Source organism: Neoarius graeffei, chromosome 27 (assembly GCF_027579695.1).
Source record: "Neoarius graeffei isolate fNeoGra1 chromosome 27, fNeoGra1.pri, whole genome shotgun sequence".
Taxonomy (NCBI): Eukaryota; Metazoa; Chordata; class Actinopteri; order Siluriformes; family Ariidae; genus Neoarius; species Neoarius graeffei.
Genome location: NC_083595.1, coordinates 29,038,750 through 29,055,046, shown reverse-complemented (window position 1 = coordinate 29,055,046; position 16,297 = coordinate 29,038,750). Strand labels below are relative to the sequence as shown.

At 41.2% G+C, this 16,297-nt stretch overlaps 2 protein-coding genes and 2 non-coding genes across 4 annotated transcripts in view; 1 reads left to right on the top strand and 3 right to left on the bottom strand.

Annotated features, from left to right (window-relative positions):
* Positions 1 to 2,644, bottom strand: part of cdh16 (cadherin 16, KSP-cadherin) — a 157,577-nt gene extending 154,933 nt beyond the window's left edge. The window contains exons 1-2 of the mRNA XM_060911626.1: positions 2,609 to 2,644; positions 2,352 to 2,450 (exon numbers count right to left, since the gene is read on the bottom strand). Of these exons, the coding sequence (XP_060767609.1) occupies positions 2,352 to 2,450; positions 2,609 to 2,644 (135 nt within the window). The remainder of the gene's footprint in view (positions 1 to 2,351; positions 2,451 to 2,608) is intronic.
* A 1,085-nt stretch (positions 2,645 to 3,729) lies between these two features.
* rrad (Ras-related associated with diabetes) lies at positions 3,730 to 6,778 on the bottom strand. The gene is made up of 5 exons (XM_060912042.1): positions 6,707 to 6,778; positions 5,874 to 6,297; positions 5,455 to 5,528; positions 5,138 to 5,342; positions 3,730 to 4,586 (listed from the first exon to the last, which is right to left on the bottom strand). Exons 2-5 carry the CDS (start codon positions 6,238 to 6,240, stop codon positions 4,309 to 4,311), a joined length of 924 nt encoding a protein of 307 aa, XP_060768025.1. The 5' UTR covers positions 6,241 to 6,297; positions 6,707 to 6,778; the 3' UTR covers positions 3,730 to 4,308.
* Positions 6,779 to 13,651: 6,873 nt separating this feature from the next.
* trnam-cau (transfer RNA methionine (anticodon CAU)) lies at positions 13,652 to 13,723 on the top strand. The gene has a single exon. It is a non-coding gene; the product is annotated as a tRNA-Met (tRNA).
* Positions 13,724 to 15,210: 1,487 nt separating this feature from the next.
* Positions 15,211 to 15,282, bottom strand: trnam-cau (transfer RNA methionine (anticodon CAU)). Its single transcript has one exon. It is a non-coding gene; the product is annotated as a tRNA-Met (tRNA).
* Between the last annotated feature and the right edge of the window lie 1,015 nt (positions 15,283 to 16,297).

Below are 16,297 nucleotides of genomic sequence, written 5' to 3'. Positions count from 1 at the left end.
ACATATTGAAAGTCTTTTCTACTTTTGCAATGGCCAAAGCATTGTCAATAATTGTAGCCGTTGCTCTATTGCTATTTAAATATTCCTGATTTGGATTACTGATAGGTGCATACAATGAACATGTATCATAACCCATTGTCTGCCTTCTTTCTGAAAGCTTGAATAAACATAATGACCATTAAGTCCTTTCAGTACCAGCACAATAATTAATCGGTCCTCAGTACATTCAGAGAACATTTTGAGAGCTAAACACTCTCAAACACTGAGTGTGACAAGATTGTCTCTTGCAATTTCCTTCAATTACAGTGTCAGAGCAAAGAGGCAATCCAGAGGAGACAGAAATGCTCATTATTACTATGGCCTCTGGTAAAAAAAAAAATCTGCCATTTTGGACACAGCATGAATGGCCCTGTGACTTTGTACTGGAACATCATCTAAAATTTAGTGGCACATGCAGCTTACTCATAATCACACCTTGGATCATTGAATTTTGTGAAAGATGTAAATGAACAGCATGTACGCAAGCTGCCTGTTTTTTAACCCTCACCCCTACTTCAACCTAGAGAGTCTTTAATAATGTTCACTCAAACCAGCAATACAAGGGCATCCATTAATAGCCACTCCATTTAGATCTAAAATGTGATAAAGAGGTTCCTTCCACTGTGCTTTGAGATGCATTAATGACGCCAACGGAAGAGCTGGAAGCTCAGTTTTGGTATATCAGACAATATCAGCAGCATTATTGAATCATCCATTAGATTCTATAGCAGGGGTCACCAAACTTTTTTTCTCTGGGGGCCACATTGTCGTTCCTGACTGTGATGGGAGGCCGGGGTCGAGTCAGCTATATAACATAGAATTGTATGACCCAGACAAATATGATCACCAGCAGGCCTCATTGTGTAGTAGAGATTACTAGCCTGGCACAGCCATCCCCACTACTGTATCCCCACTACTATATCAACACTTGATTCCTGGCACATATTTGTTTATCTTTACTAGTGGTTTGCAAAAGTAGTACTCGAGTCTTCACACTTTGTTTTAATTTGAAATACCACAGATATTCCATTTATTTATTTTCTAATAAAAATAACATCAAAGCTGTCAAGGTAAGAAACATCTGCCTAGTTGAGGTGATTGACACTGGCAAAGGTGAGTGGAAAATTATAAATTGTAGGTAGGCCTGTTGATATTATTAATAATAATTGTGTGCAGCACTTAATAAAGGTCAAATAAAAAGGCCTATAAAATAAATACACTTAAAAAAACAGTGAAATTATAATATGAGCAATACATCACAGCAGTTGTGCTGTGTCCTGCACGTCATTGCTCTCATCCATGGCCAAAGCAAAAAACTTGAATTCTGACGCTTTCTCATTCAGCTGGTCATACACGTTGTCCCCCAAATCTTTGGTTCGCCTGGTCATAGCAGGTGCGGAGAGACTCACCGCGTTGAGCGCATCCTTCTTGTCGGGACACACCTCCTTGGCCACAGCAAGCATGCATACTTTAACAAAGTCCCCATCAGTAAACGGCTTTCCATGGGTAGCTAGTAGGTGAGCTACCTTATAGCGAGCTCGGACAGCAGCCTGGTTGATCTGGGTTTGGCGAAGGAATACATTCTGTTGTGCAGCCAGTCCGCATTTCATCCTCCGAATCCTGTCTTCTCTTGTTTGCCCTCGCAAACTAGCATACTCTTTATGGTGGGTTTCGTAGTGACGACGCAGATTATATTCTTTGAAAACCGACACACTTTCTTTACATACAAGACAAACTGCACAGTCCTTACACTGAACGAAAAAATAATCGGTGGTCCACTGTTCTTTAAAAACCCTGCACTCTCTGTCAGCTTTTCGCTGACCGCTCGCCATTTTGCTGTCCTGAACACTGACAGTTCTCTGCGCGTGCGCTGCCTGTCACTGCTTGATCGCGAGCATATGACGAAAATTCGGAAAATATGAATAGTTCATTTTATAACTAAATATCAATTTTAATTGATAAAATCAACAAAATACAAGATGCAGACATGTTATTTGCCAAAAACCAATTTAAAAAAAATAGGTCATGACCACTTTTGGGGATTGTCTCATAGGGCTGGTTCAAGTGGTGGGGGGCTGGGGGGCCGGTCAAAGGGGGGTGGCGGGCCGGAGTTGGCCTGCGGGCCGGAGTTTGGTGACCCCTGTTCTATAGGAAAGGCCTAAAAAGTAATCCTAAATGAGGAACTTTTGTATTTTGTATTTTTGTTTTTGTTTATATTTTTCCTTTGACATTTTGGAGAAATACTCTGTGATTTGAAGTCTGTTCAGATTTAGAGCAATAGTGCTAGTTTGTCCTTTTTGGGAAGAACTCACCTTGGTGAGGTACCAAGGGAAAATACCATCATAGTTTTCTGGAACACCAATCCTAAGATGTGCTGCTTCTCCATATAAAATCGACAGAAAAAGCAGCAGCTAAAATAAAAATAAAGAGCATAAAAGAGCATTTATATCCACTAAAATGTCAGCGTTGTCTAGGCAAGATATAGTTTCATGTTGTTTACACAGCATTACATGCATGATGGAACATTATGGAACTAAACACATAGTAAAACAAACAAAAAAAGACCCACGTTCAGTGTTTTGATCCACGAAGACATCTCATTCATTGAACACCCTGTGGCCTATAGACTCCTACACAAAACATAAGTCATATTTTGTCATTCTGCATGGTATAGAGATCAGTGATGGGTATTTTGACTCACTAAAGTGAATCGATTTGATTCACCAATCAGAATAGCAGTTGAAAACACTGAGATGGCTAACATACCTAAGAAAGAACTTCAGTTTAAGTGCTAAAAGTAACACCGGACATATTTACAATGTAGAGTTCACACTGTGCAGTTTGATTTCCTAGTTATGTACAGAGCATTACAAACTAAGGGCTAGCAGGAAACATGTTTATTATATTTTAAGAAACTTTTATCATATAGTGGAAATCAAGGTTTAGATGCAGATAGGTGTTCGGATCTCTTTTGATAATTACTTTACATTTAGTAATGATTGGAAGATTTCCAGACATGCGCATTGTAACTAAAGATCTAATTTCCAGTCTGTTCAATTCATGCACAAGAAGAAGTGATTTGGAATTATGTCTGAATTGAAAGCCAAATATGTCAGTTTATATGTTAATATTGGCAAAAACATAAGACCTACAATCCTATAAAATAAGTCACCTTATTACTGAACTGATGAGGCCTACGTGTCTACTGTAGATCTATTATAAATGTATCCTTCATATTTTGTATGAATTTTTGAAAAACATACCTTGTATAAGTAGGTGAGTGTCTGCTCTGGTCCTCAACAAAGACAGAATGGGTAAAGTTAAGTGTGAGGGAACTGTGTCTACTCTCAGAAAATTAATGTTTAACTTCTTTAACTTCATGCAAAAGCTCTTAAGTGCCTTGTTTCCTTTAATGATACTCCTGGTCAACAAGTCTCTGAATAATTCCACACCTACATATGGATGAGGGAATACATTAAATGTACCTGAGCTTCTCGAGGAAATTGTCTGTGTGTGTGTGTGTTAGCAGTAAAAAAATAAATTAAAAAAAGGATATTGCTCATTAAATTAACTTTTTTTATTATAAAATCAGTGTAAACTTGTAATAAAATTAACAATTGAATAATATTAAATGGAATTGCAAATCAAACATTTTGAAAAACAACACATAATTTATTGCTTCTACGATATTCAATTACACCTTGCATTTAAATAATATTTTGATGATTAAATGTTTGACATTTCTCAGTCCAGAGTCCCTCCCCAAACACCATGCTGTGTTTCTGAAGTGCTGAAGTACGTACCTGCGCACTCAGATTCAAGTAAATATGATTCCATTTCTCATATCAGTGAGGAAAATTAATTGTGCTCATCTTTTAGACATGTACATGAGAAAGTGTGTCCCACTTTTGGGAGCGGTACATCATTACAATTGCTACTGCATTCACAAACCCTTCCCTTGAGAAAGCATGCCCAGAGCTCTCAGTACACAATGAAATGGCTTTGAGAACTTCACTTCTACTTGCACTGCTAGATTTTGACCACTCAACAACTTTAAGGCAAAATAAAAGAACAAAAAAATATTAAATAAAATATAGAAACTTAAAAAGCCTCATGCAAGTCTATACCATTGACTATTGTTGGTTTCGGTTTGTCTGTTTTACAATACAAAATATGTAAAGATATCTCTGTACAATTGTCTTGTCCTTGAGTTAGTGTCAAAAACCATACACAGCTTCTGGTCTTAGTGGCTCTACAAGTCCATTTTGCTCAGAGCACTGAAAGGTCATGGCAGGACTTGGACTTCTGTCTAAAGGCCATCTTCTTGTTCTTGCGTGCGACCATGCGACCCAGAAAGCGCTTGGCCTTCTTGCTGATGCTCTCACGGCGTTTGCAGTTAGCCATGCGCCGTGCATTCTCCTCCTTGCTGTCCCTGCGTAGGCGGATCTGCCGCACAATACCCTCGAACAGAGTGCGGACATTGTGATGTAGCGATGCTGAGGTCTCGATGAACTTGCAGTCGAACACGACAGCACATGCACTGCCCTCTACAAGGAAAATGGAGGGAAAATGAATACAGGTTAGAGGAACTGGCTGTTACTTAGTGCACAGGGAGAGGGGGATTTAGGGACTTGTTTACTTAACCTGCCATGAAATGAGTAACCTAGGAATAGATATATTCTATTAGGAGCTTTAAATGTTTGACGTGAGAAAGCAAGTTAGAAGGACCAAGGATGGGGGTGGGGGGCAGACTTAATATGTCTTTGATGTTTGCAGTCATTAGGGTAATTTGCAAATGCCTAAAAGTGGAGCCCTTTTAATCAGTTAATTATTATGTTCATTTCTGCACTTCGGTTATTCCCTTGTTTCGTACTTCACTGGACAGAGGGAGGGGGATGCTGACTTTATTATGGTGATGACCCAGTAGTTGAGGAAAATTAGGGTCTTGTTTACTTGGTCTCCCATACATCAGTCAGCTAGGAATGGCTACATAACACCAGCAGTGAGGAATTGGACTGGCGGGGGAATGAGTGAGCAAGGAATGAAAGGAGGCAGGGTTTGCTCACTAATAATCCTAGAGCAGACAGAGGGTACCTACCATCTACGGACACTTCTCTGGAGCGTACTAGATCAGTCTTGTTTCCCACCAGGATGATAGGGATGTTTTCCGACTGCCGTGCCCTGCGGAGCTGTATGCGCAGTTCGGATGCCTTCTCAAAACTTGACTTGTCTGTCACAGAATAGACGATGATGTAGGCATCACCCAGACGCATACACTGATCCTTCAGCCATTGGCTGTTGTCCTAGGAGATCACACAATTTGTATCTGGTTATTACATTGCTCTTGTATGTTGTGTGCAGTGTGTTTATGGTAATGGTATGTTTCTAAGAATTTGTATTGACTGATTAGCTCACCTGTTCCCAGATGTCATATAATAAGATATTTGCTTCCTCTCCATCCACAGCGAAAGATCTGTCGTATGTATTTCCTGGAAGAACCGAGCAAAATATATGATCAGTATTATGATATGTGTTGCAGTAGGTATGATTTTCAGTTCTATTCAATGCTGTTGGCCAGCCTAGCACTGCTGTTATATTAATGTGTGCAGTGATTGATTGACAGCAGCTCTCTTTATGGCTAATGGAGGTAAGGGTAAGTGGATGGAAATAGCAGCAATCAATAAGCTTAGTTTCCATTCCAGAGCAAATGCTATTGCCCTATAAAAACACTCAAACACACACAGTCTGATCAGGTCTTAATGGCTCTGGTTGTCCTTGGGATGCACCCTATAATCAGTGTGATGTAATTGTGCATGGATGCGCGCAGTCCTTACCTGCGTCCTCGTAGTCGTGAGTGTCCTCCACTCCACCGAATATCCGCGCGAGGGTGGACTTCCCGACGCCGTGCTCTCCCAAAAGTACGACCTTGTAGATCTGTCCGTCGGAGTCGCTACCGGACGAGATGACCGAGTCGGAGGAGTCGGACACGCAGCTGTCGCGGTGCTGCTCGCCGGGACTGTAGGACGTGCAGCGCGTGAGGCTGGACAGCTCGCCCGCCAGCACCGGAGCTACGGAGGAACGCAGCTCGCGGTCATCCACCGGCATGCTCCTCCGGTGCAGGGTCTGAAGGTGCATGGGAAACGGCGTGCTCCCTCTCCTTCTGTCCATGTTCCTCAACTTGTCGCCTTTGTTCAAAGTCATGGCTGTGATGAACACAAGCGGTTCCTTAATACCTCACTCGATAAAGTGGCCTCCGATCTGAAAGATGCAGAATGTGGAATAAGGAATGAGGCTCTATAATAAACTAAATGTAACCTATTCAAGTGCTGTATGAATTATTATTATTACTGTTTATTTCCAGTTTTAAATTTAAATCAGGGGCAAGCCATTGCCTAATGGTTAGAGAAACAGCTTTGGGACCAGAAGGTTATTGGTTCGATTCCCTAAACCAGCAGGACTGGCTTAAATGCCCCTAAGCAAGGCGCCCAACCGCTCCGGCAAGAGTGGTGGTGTACCTTGTGTCTGATTAGCCAAAGAAAAGCTGATGATGCGGATTATCAGTTCGGGCATTGAACCCAACCAACTGAACTGATTGTTATTATATCTAAATGCATTCTCTATAGATCTTAACATTTTAAAATAATTAATAAATCAAAATAATACATACATATTAGTGTGTCCAGTGCCTTACTCCTGAATACAGAACTCCAGTGGGTCCTAAGCAAATAAAATTCCTTTTGCTTGCTTTGCTAGAAAGCTTCCGCAGTGAGATCTCGGTTTTATGGTGAGAGATGAGACGGGTCTCCCTTTATTTATGACAGAGTAGAGTGAGTGATGTCATATATGGGGCGGGGCATTTTGCGGAGAATCACCATCACCCCGCGCGGGGGCTGTGTGTGGGCGAGGAGCCTATGACTATGGAAGGCCAGAAGTATCAAAAGTGAACTAGTCAAGTCAAGTCAGGTTTATTTATGTCACATTTTTAGAGATCATTCAGTGCGCTTTTTTTACAGAGATAAAATGAGCATAAAAGGATAAACGAAAATCAGGATAAAGGAATAAAAGTAAGGTTTAAAAGTTAAAATGTTCAAAAAGGTTTTTTTAAACAGTTAATTTTAAAAAAGCACGATACAATAATGCAAGGGCGGCACGGTGGTGTAGTGGTTAGCGCTGTCGCCTCACAGCAAGAAAGTTCGGGTCGAGCCCCATGGCCGGCGAGGGCCTTTCTGTGCGGAGTTTGCATGTTCTCCCCGTGTCCGCGTGGGTTTCCTCCGGGTGCTCCGGTTTCCCCCACAGTCCAAAGACATGCAGGTTAGGTTAACTAGTGACTCTAAATTGACCGTAGGTGTGAATGTGAGTGTGAATGGTTGTCTGTGTCTATGTGTCAGCCCTGCGATGACCTGGTGACTTGTCCAGGGTGTACCCCGCCTTTCGCCCGTAGTCAGCTGGGATAGGCTCCAGCTTGGCTGCGACCCTGTAGAACAGGATAAAGTGGCTAGAGATAATGAGATGAGATGAGACAATAATGCAAGCATTACAAAGATTATTTTTCAGTTTAACACAGTTACAAATGATATTGTCAGCAACAACATGAGTGAAAAGTAGAATCTTAAAAATTTCAGAACGTCTTTGTATTTGGTACCCCCCCCCTTTTTCTTTTTGCTTTAATGACAGCATGCACTCAAGCTGATACAGACTCCACAAGTCTGTGTAAAACCTAATGATCCATGTTAGATCAAATCTAATGGTATGTCACCAGAACGGACAGCACGGTGGTGTAGTGGTTAGCACTGTCACCTCACAGCAAGAAGGTCCTGGGGTTTGAGCCCAGTGACCGGCGAGGGCCTTTCTGTGTGGAGTTTGCATGTTCTCCCTGTGTCTGCATGGGTTTCCTCCGGGTGCTCCGGGTTTCCCCTACAGTCCAAAGGCATGCAGGTTAGGCTAACTGGTGGCTCTAAATTGACCGTAGGTGTGAATGTGAGTGTGAATGGTTGTTTGTGTCTATGTATCAGCCCTGCAATGATCTGGTGACTTGTCTAGGGTGTACCCCGCCTATCGCCCATAGTCAGCTGGGATAGGCTCCAGCTTGCCTGCGACCCCGTACAGGATAAGCGGCTAGAGATAATGGATGGATGTCACCAGAACATGTGCTTCAATAGAAGGAATAAGACTTGTGGAAAATCTGACCTTTTGTACAAAGAAGATAATGTGGTCAATGTCACAAAGTGAGATAGTGACCTAGAAATTGTGAAGCATCTTGAATATTGAATAGACAAGAAGTTGCGCATTTCCTTTTTTGTTTGTTTGATTGATTTAGAATTTTCAAAATTCTAAAACTTTCTGTTTATTTCCAGTTTCAAATTTTAAAAATCCCATATTTTCAGTGTGGCCTCAGACATTTACATCCCACTGTACATACAGTGTGTGAACATTTTGGCATAGAATCAACACAAAATAGGGTATGTGTCATAGTCACAATTCAGGATATTTACATAGGCTATAGTTTCATTTTATGTAAATCTGTTTTCTTTTCATGTGGTAAAGCTTTTTTTGCTGATCTTTTGGATGTGTTGGCCTTCCATATTCTGTAGACGTGATTCAGACTCACGGGTCCATCAGAGGGGATTTCCCTCCTCTTCCTGTTCTTCCCCTCCTCCTGCTGCAGGTCTGGGTGCATTCAGAAACGCTTACTGTTGTATATAGATGGTGGGAGCCATAACCGGAGTGAACTATAGTGATGATTTTAACATATTTCATAGTGTCTCGGAATATCAGGCAACCGATGCAGTTATAGTAACCTAAGGCCTATGGCTATAAATATGGCAGAGCATATTTCTTAGTGCAATATGTGCTTTGTAATGTAGCCCATGTGATGGAGGTCATTTGGAGGTTTTAGTCTTGGTAAAGGCATGCAATCATATTTTCAACATGAGTAGATGGAGAAAAAATCCAAACCCAGTCAGGTATAACAGAGATTAGTCATCACTGTCACTATTAAAGCTGAAGAAGTATTGACTTGAATGTCCAAGATAGCAGAGATTTTATAGATTTACCAGTTAAAGCCTTACCAATGATATTTATAATAAACGTTGTGTCAGTGTCAGCTGTGGTCATCCTACTGTTAATATCCAGCTGTTCAGCAGATAGACACAGGATGATTCATTCAGCTTTAAACCGAAGATGACTTTATAACCTCAGCGCAGGTAACGGGAGAAAACGGTCCAATGTTGCCATCTGGTGGTTATCTTGTAAACTGCACTCTACCTATGTTGACGGTATGACAACATTTTTACTTTTTATTCATTGTTCATTCATCTTAAGTGCTGTTTATCCTGTTTTTATGAATCTTTTGACCCATTTTCCCCAGCTACCAATCACTCACCTTTTCACAACAGCTAAACACCTGCTTAACACAAGTTCATTCATTCATTCATTGTTTGCAGATCAGCTGGAGCTAATCCCAGCTGGCATTGGGTGAGAGGTGGGGTTGTCAATCTATCACAGAAATTCACAAAAATTCACATTCCTACCTACGAGTGAGCCATGGCCTAATGGTTAGAGAAACAGCTGTGGGATCAAAAGGTTGCTGGTTCAGTTCCCTGGAATAGCTGAAGTGCCTTTGAACTAACCCCCAACTGCTGCTCTGGGTATGTTATATGTTGCTCTGTAATGTAATGGGCAGTTTAGAGTATCTAGTTGCCCTAATTCATGTCATGGGAGGGAACCAAAGCACCTGGAAGAAATGCATGAGGAGAATGTGTAAACTCTACACAGAAAGGACTGATCAACCAGCAGGATTGGACCTGTATATGCTGTGAGGCAGCTAACCACTGAACTGCCCACTTAACACAAGTGCTTTAACCCAGTGATTCCCAGCAGAAACATATTGTTCTGATCACAAAATGATTTTTACTGGAAAACTATAGGGCAGCAATAATAAGGCCTCTAGTTTAGATCTCAGTTTTCAGTGTTTTGCAATTGTTGCTCATTTATGTATGAAAAGACATAGATTAATTGTATTGTTTATACACAAAGACTTTTGTTATAGGAACAAGGAGTCTGCAGCAGCTGTAATAGGTTTTGCACTGTAAATATTTTCACTGAGACAAACAGTAGCCTTTACCATCACACAGCTTGGAATTAATGTTCACAACAATTTTGGGAATTAAATGAAGTATTATTTTATGACGATGTTCTAATATAAGCATGAGGTCACTTGCAGAATAATGTATTTATTTTTAATTGGTGTTGCTTTGTTTAAATTTACTGCCATTGATATTAGTTATGAAAGGTACAGGTACATTTATTATTCTGTAAGGTAGAAAGTGTGTGGCACTGGTTGCAGGTGCAGGTACAAAAATGTAACTATCTGAGTACCAGCCCAGGGAATAGCATGTCTATGTTAAACCCTGGATACTAATCCTACTAGTACTTTTTCTGAAAGTACTAGGATACTAGTACTTTTAAAAAAAGAGTGCAACGGTATATTTTTTAAATTATTCTTATTATTACATTAAATGTTACGGCTCAGGACACAAAGGTTAAAGGTCAAACACAATATTGACCATTTATTTTTCAGGTCTTGGTTGGACCGTCAATGTTTCAGTACAGAATTTTCTATGTTCCTCACCCACCTCCTGTTACCTAGTTTTGTTTTGTATTTATCCTGTTGGATATTGAGGAGGTGCCACCTGTGTCCTGTTTTTCTGCTGCAAATATGGGAAGGGTATTGTGTTTCTTCCAGGAGGAACAGTCAGCTCTGTATGTGCAGAAGAGCACATGCCGCTGTTTATGAGAGCTTAGGTTTACTCTCAGTGTCCTTCCATGACAGATATACACACAAGTGAATGTGGGGGTAGTGGAGATGTTTGTATGTGCCTTGGACTGCTTGGCAACAAGCTTCTCTAGCTGAGGTGACTCACGGCTGGCTTTGGATCTCTCTGTTTTACACTTTCATTTGCATAGCAGTTGGAGAGGTGTGCGTAGGACTAATGTAACCATGCTGGTTATTGTTACAAACAAGAGTATGGACATGATCAGGCTGGTTAAAAAAGGAAGAAAATTATACAAACACAGCTCCAAGTAGCAGGTCATTTATGGCAGTATGTTTCATAGCACAGCTTTAAAGAGGTAATTAATGCTAAAATCAGAGACGTGAGAATGAGCGACTTGTCATTGTACTAATATGAAGTACAAGCTGCAGCTTCTGATTTTGCTCTACAACTGCGTAAGGAGCTTATTAATGATTATCAGATATATATGAGGATCTTCTTTACTAAGGAATATAGAACAAATTTGAGCCTTAAAAATACTGCCTTAATCATACTTTTTTTCTAATTTTCAACAATCCAGTTTGGGTGAGTCTGTGCCTATGGTCATGTCCAATTTCTGTTCTTGGTTGATGACTGGAGTGCTATTGTAGTCCAGCCACCTCAAGGTTGATATTTTGTACATGCTAAGATGCTTTTCTGATCACCATGGCTGCAAAGAGTGCTTATCAGAGTACTTATTATAGACTTACTGTCAGCTCAGACCCATCTGATCATCCTCCATTTTCAACTGATCTCTCTGATCAACAAGGTGGTTCAGCTTGCAGCCCCTTTGCTCACAAGAACTTGTTGTTGTTGTTTGCACTATTCCATGTAAACTCTCGAGACTGATGTGTGTGAAAATCCCAGGAGATCAGCATTTTCAGAAATACTCAAACCAGCCCATCTGACACCAACATCCATGCCACAGTTAAAGTCATAGAGACCACACTTTTTTCCCATTCTGATGTTTGATGTGAACATTAGCTGAAGCTCTTAGCCTGCATCTGCGTGATTTTATGATTTTATACAGGTGTTCCCATTAAAGATTAATAAACAGGACAGTGAGTGTACATCATAATGACACATTACAAATGCAACTTATACCAATGTGACCAAAACTGGTGTTTCTACCTGTAGTATCTTGCCTTAATGTGAGGTATGTTTAACAGTTCTGTGATTCATAACCTCAAACACTGGTAATCTGCAACAAATTCATTCAGGGACTCTGATGTGAGGAAGTATTGTGTCTTGATATAAATAGTGAGTGTTTCATTGGGTACAGGCTGCCTTCTTCTGGGTAATACAGAACAGTTCGTGAAGGACAAATTATCTGTGTCACTAATAAAGAAACTCAGTCTTCCTGACTTAATCCAAGGTTACAGGCACAACAGGTCATTTAGCAAGGAACAAATTAGTTCAGAAAAAGCAACATTTGGGATTGCGGAAGCAGAATGCTGACTTAACTTATAAAACAATACTTTGACCTCAAATGAAACATACACAGTTTCCACCAAATGTTATAACAGCCAAGACATATTTGGTATAAGAGGTTATATGAGGGGAAAAGAGAACAAATGCAATAATTTCAGCCTCTTAGTTCATTAAAATTTCTGCAACAACATATAAAATACAGTACTGTGCAAAAGTATTAGGCACCCTAATGTTTTAGTACAAACTTTGCTATCGATTTTTATTTTATGACTTTATTGAGTCAGTACAAAAACAGTTTAGATTTCCAAATATTAGTTTTCCACCACAAAATTAAATATTACAGGGAAATGTTTGTATGTCAGTAAAGCAAGCAGCATATTACATAAGAGACAATTTTCAGGAAAAAACATAATGAATGCTGTTGGGTTTTGCTGAAAAAATAAGAAGCAAGTGTGACAGTCCAGAAGAACTGTGTCCAGAAGAACTGTTGATTCTGTGAGATACTCAGGAAAACTACAGCTCATTTCTTTATAAAGCTGCACTAACTGTACCTGAGGCTGCTAATTTTTTTAAGCAAAGGGTCGTCTCACACCAAATGTTGACTTTGTTTCGTTTATTACTGTTTTCAGCTTTTTATTGTATTTTTAAATGTAGAAACATCCATGCATTATTTGTAGCCGCTTATTCTGTTCTACAGGGTCGCAGGCAAGCTGGAGCCTATTCCAGCTGACTATGGGTGAGAGGTGGGGTACACCCTGGACAAGTCGCCAAATAAACAGCCATTCACACCTACGGTCAATTTAGAGCCACCAATTAGCCTAACCTACATGGACTTTGGGGGAAACCCACGCAGAACATGCAAACCTCACACAGAAAGGCCCTCAGCAGCTGCTGGGCTCGAACCCAGGACCTTCTTGCTGTGAGGCAACAGTGCTAACCAGTGCGCTGCCCTGTAGAAACATTTTTAAGTGGTTATATTTTTAAAAGTATCTTAGCTCTACAGCATTTTTTGCATGGTACTGTGTATAACTGAAGAACAAGAACCCTTTATTTATCACACATACACTCAAGCACAGACTTAAGCATAGTGAAATTCCTCCTCTGCATTGAACCCATCTGAAGCAATGAGCACACACAAGTGAGCAATGAGCGCGCACACACATACCCAGAGCAGTGGGCAGCTATCAGGATCGCTTTAAGTGGAACAGGTAAGTATGATAGTCCTGCATGATTTTCACACAAACACCTTCCTTTATGTTTTCCTTATTCGTACGGTGCCACCTAGTGGACACGCTGAATAAAGCACTTAGGCGCGCCAAACCACGCATCCTATATATTTGTATAAGCTGTTTCAGGGCGTGTTTTCAGACAGCAGAGTGGCGCAGCGGAAGCGTGCTGGGCCCATAACCCAGAGGTCGATGGATCGAAACCATCCTCTGCTAAGTGGCTTTTACACTGACTAACAATACCACAACAAAGGATGCTGGTGTTTTATACTGTATAGGCTGTTCTGATGTTGACCTACAGTACCAGTCAAAAGTTTGGACGTCCTAATTCATTCATAAATTTTTCTGTATTTTGACTATTTTCTACATTGTAGAACAATACTGAAGACATCCAAACTATAAAAGAACATATGGACCATATAACTGCAGTAATGAGCATCAAACAAATTTTGGTTTGACCTCAGTTTTGTTCTTTTTCTGTCTTTGCATACAGTACCAGTCAAAAGTTTGGACACTCAATGTTTTTCTTTATTTGTATTAACTAAAAGACACTTTATGCCTTAAAGTAATGATGGATGTCGTTTCTCTTTACTTAGTTGAGCGGTTCTTGATATAATATGGATTACTACAGTTGTAGAATAGGACTATTTACTGTATTTTTATTATTTACTATTTATTGTTTGATCTCAAACCAATTAAGATGGCAAGAAATTGCACTAATTTTCTCTCCCTCACCCCCAAATCTGTCCCTCTGAGTTACGTCGGTCCTGGGATCGAGATGCTGACCTCTTCTGCTCCTCGGACCTGCCTGATCCATCCTGGTGCCCTGTGTCTGGTTGGAGCCTCATCGCATCGCTCCTGTGGAGGACGGCCCCATGTGGGCAGTTGGAGGTCGCACCTGGAGGACGCTCTGGACTCTTGCAGTGGTGCTTTTGTGGCTGGGGACTGCAGTTGACTTGCTGACTTTGGGACTACGGTTGTCGTGAACGGTTTTGCGCTTGGGTTTCTGTCAATGGGGGGTTTATAGCATAAACGAAGCCGACTTTATGTTAGGACTGTTAATGATATAGTCATGTTGTCTGTTGTTGCCCAAATGAGGATGGGTTCCCTTTTGAGTCTGGTTCCTCTCGAGTTTTCTTTCTCATGTCGTCTGAGGGAGTTTTTCCTTGCCACCGTCGCCACAGGCTTGCTCATTGGGGATAGATTAGAGATAAAATTAGCTCATATTTTAAGTCGTTCAAATTCAGTAAAGCTGCTTTGCTACAATGTTTATTGTTAAAAGCACTATAGAAATAAACTTGACTTGACAATAATTAACAGGCACACCTGTTAATTGAAAAGCATTCCAGGTGACTATCTCATAAAGCTAATGAAGATAATACCAGTAGTGTACAAAGCATCATCAAGGTAAAAGGTGACTACTTCTGGAGAATCTAAAATATGAAACATCTTTTGTTTTTTAAACAGTTTTTTTTTTTTACCACATAATTCCATATGGGTTTTTTTCATAGTTTTGATGTCTTCAGTATTGTTCTACAATGTAGAAAATTGTCAAAATACAGAAACACCTATGAATGAATTGGGGTGTCTAAACTTTTGACTGGTACTGGAGGTCAACATCAGAACAGCCTATTTGGTCGAACATGATGTATAAAACACCAGCATCCTTTATTGTGGCATTGTTAGTCAGTGTAAAAGCTACTTAGCAGAGGATGGTTTCGATCCATCGACCTCTGGGTTATGGGCCCAGCACGCTTCCGCTGCGCCACTCTGCTCCTTAAGAAGACGCATCATTGTGTACACACACATATATACATAGGATGCGTGCTGTGGTGTATCTACATGTCCTATTTAATTTGTCCACTAGGTGGCACTATGTGCACAAGGAAAAATAAGGGAAGGTGTTTGTGTGTAGATCAAGCAGGACTATCATACTCTCTAGCCGCTTTATCCTTCTACAGGGTCGCAGGCAAGCTGGAGCCTATCCCAGCTGACTATGGGCGAAAGGCGGGGTACACCCTGGACAAGTCGCCAGGTCATCACAGGGCTGACACATAGACACAGACAACCATTCACACTCACACCTACGGTCATTTAGAGTCACCAGTTAACCTAACCTGCATGTCTTTGGACTGTGGGGAAAACCGGAGCACCCGGAGGAAACCCACGCGGACACGGGGAGAACATGCAAACTCCACACAGAAAGGCCCTCGCCGGCCACGGGGCTCGAACCCGGACCTTCTTGCTGTGAGGCGACAGCGCTAACCACTACACCACCGTGCCGCCGACTATCATACTCATCTCATCTCATTATCTCTAGCCGCTTTATCCTTCTACAGGGTCGCAGGTAAGCTGGAGCCTATCCCAGCTGACTATGGGCGAAAGGCGGGGTACACCCCGGACAAGTCGCCAGGTCATCACAGGGCTGACACATAGACACAGACAACCATTCACACTCACATTCACACCTACGGTCATTTAGAGTCACCAGTTAACCTAACCTGCATGCCTTTGGACTGTGGGGGAAACCGGAGCACCCGGAGGAAACCCACGCGGACACGGGGAGAACATGCAAACTCCACACAGAAAGGCCCTCGCCGGCCACGGGGCTCGAACCCGGACCTTCTTGCTGTGAGGCGACAGCGCTAACCACTACACCACCGTGCCGCCGACTATCATACTATTAATCTTAACTGTTCCACTTAGAGCGATCCTGATACTGTATTTCGCTGATAAATTTTATTATTTAATATCAAACTACCACACAGAAGTTGCTGATTTACTCATCTT

Excerpts from the sequence above, each read along its gene's own strand:
- rrad (XM_060912042.1), bottom strand. The coding sequence starts at position 6,240 with ATGACTTTGAACAAAGGCGACAAGTTGAGGAACATGGACAGAAGGAGA. Across the intron at positions 5,343-5,454 it reads TATATGACATCTGGGAACAG|GACAACAGCCAATGGCTGAA; the intron begins GTGAGCTAATCA and ends GTGATCTCCTAG. Across the intron at positions 4,587-5,137 it reads CAGAGAAGTGTCCGTAGATG|AGGGCAGTGCATGTGCTGTC; the intron begins GTAGGTACCCTC and ends TTTTCCTTGTAG.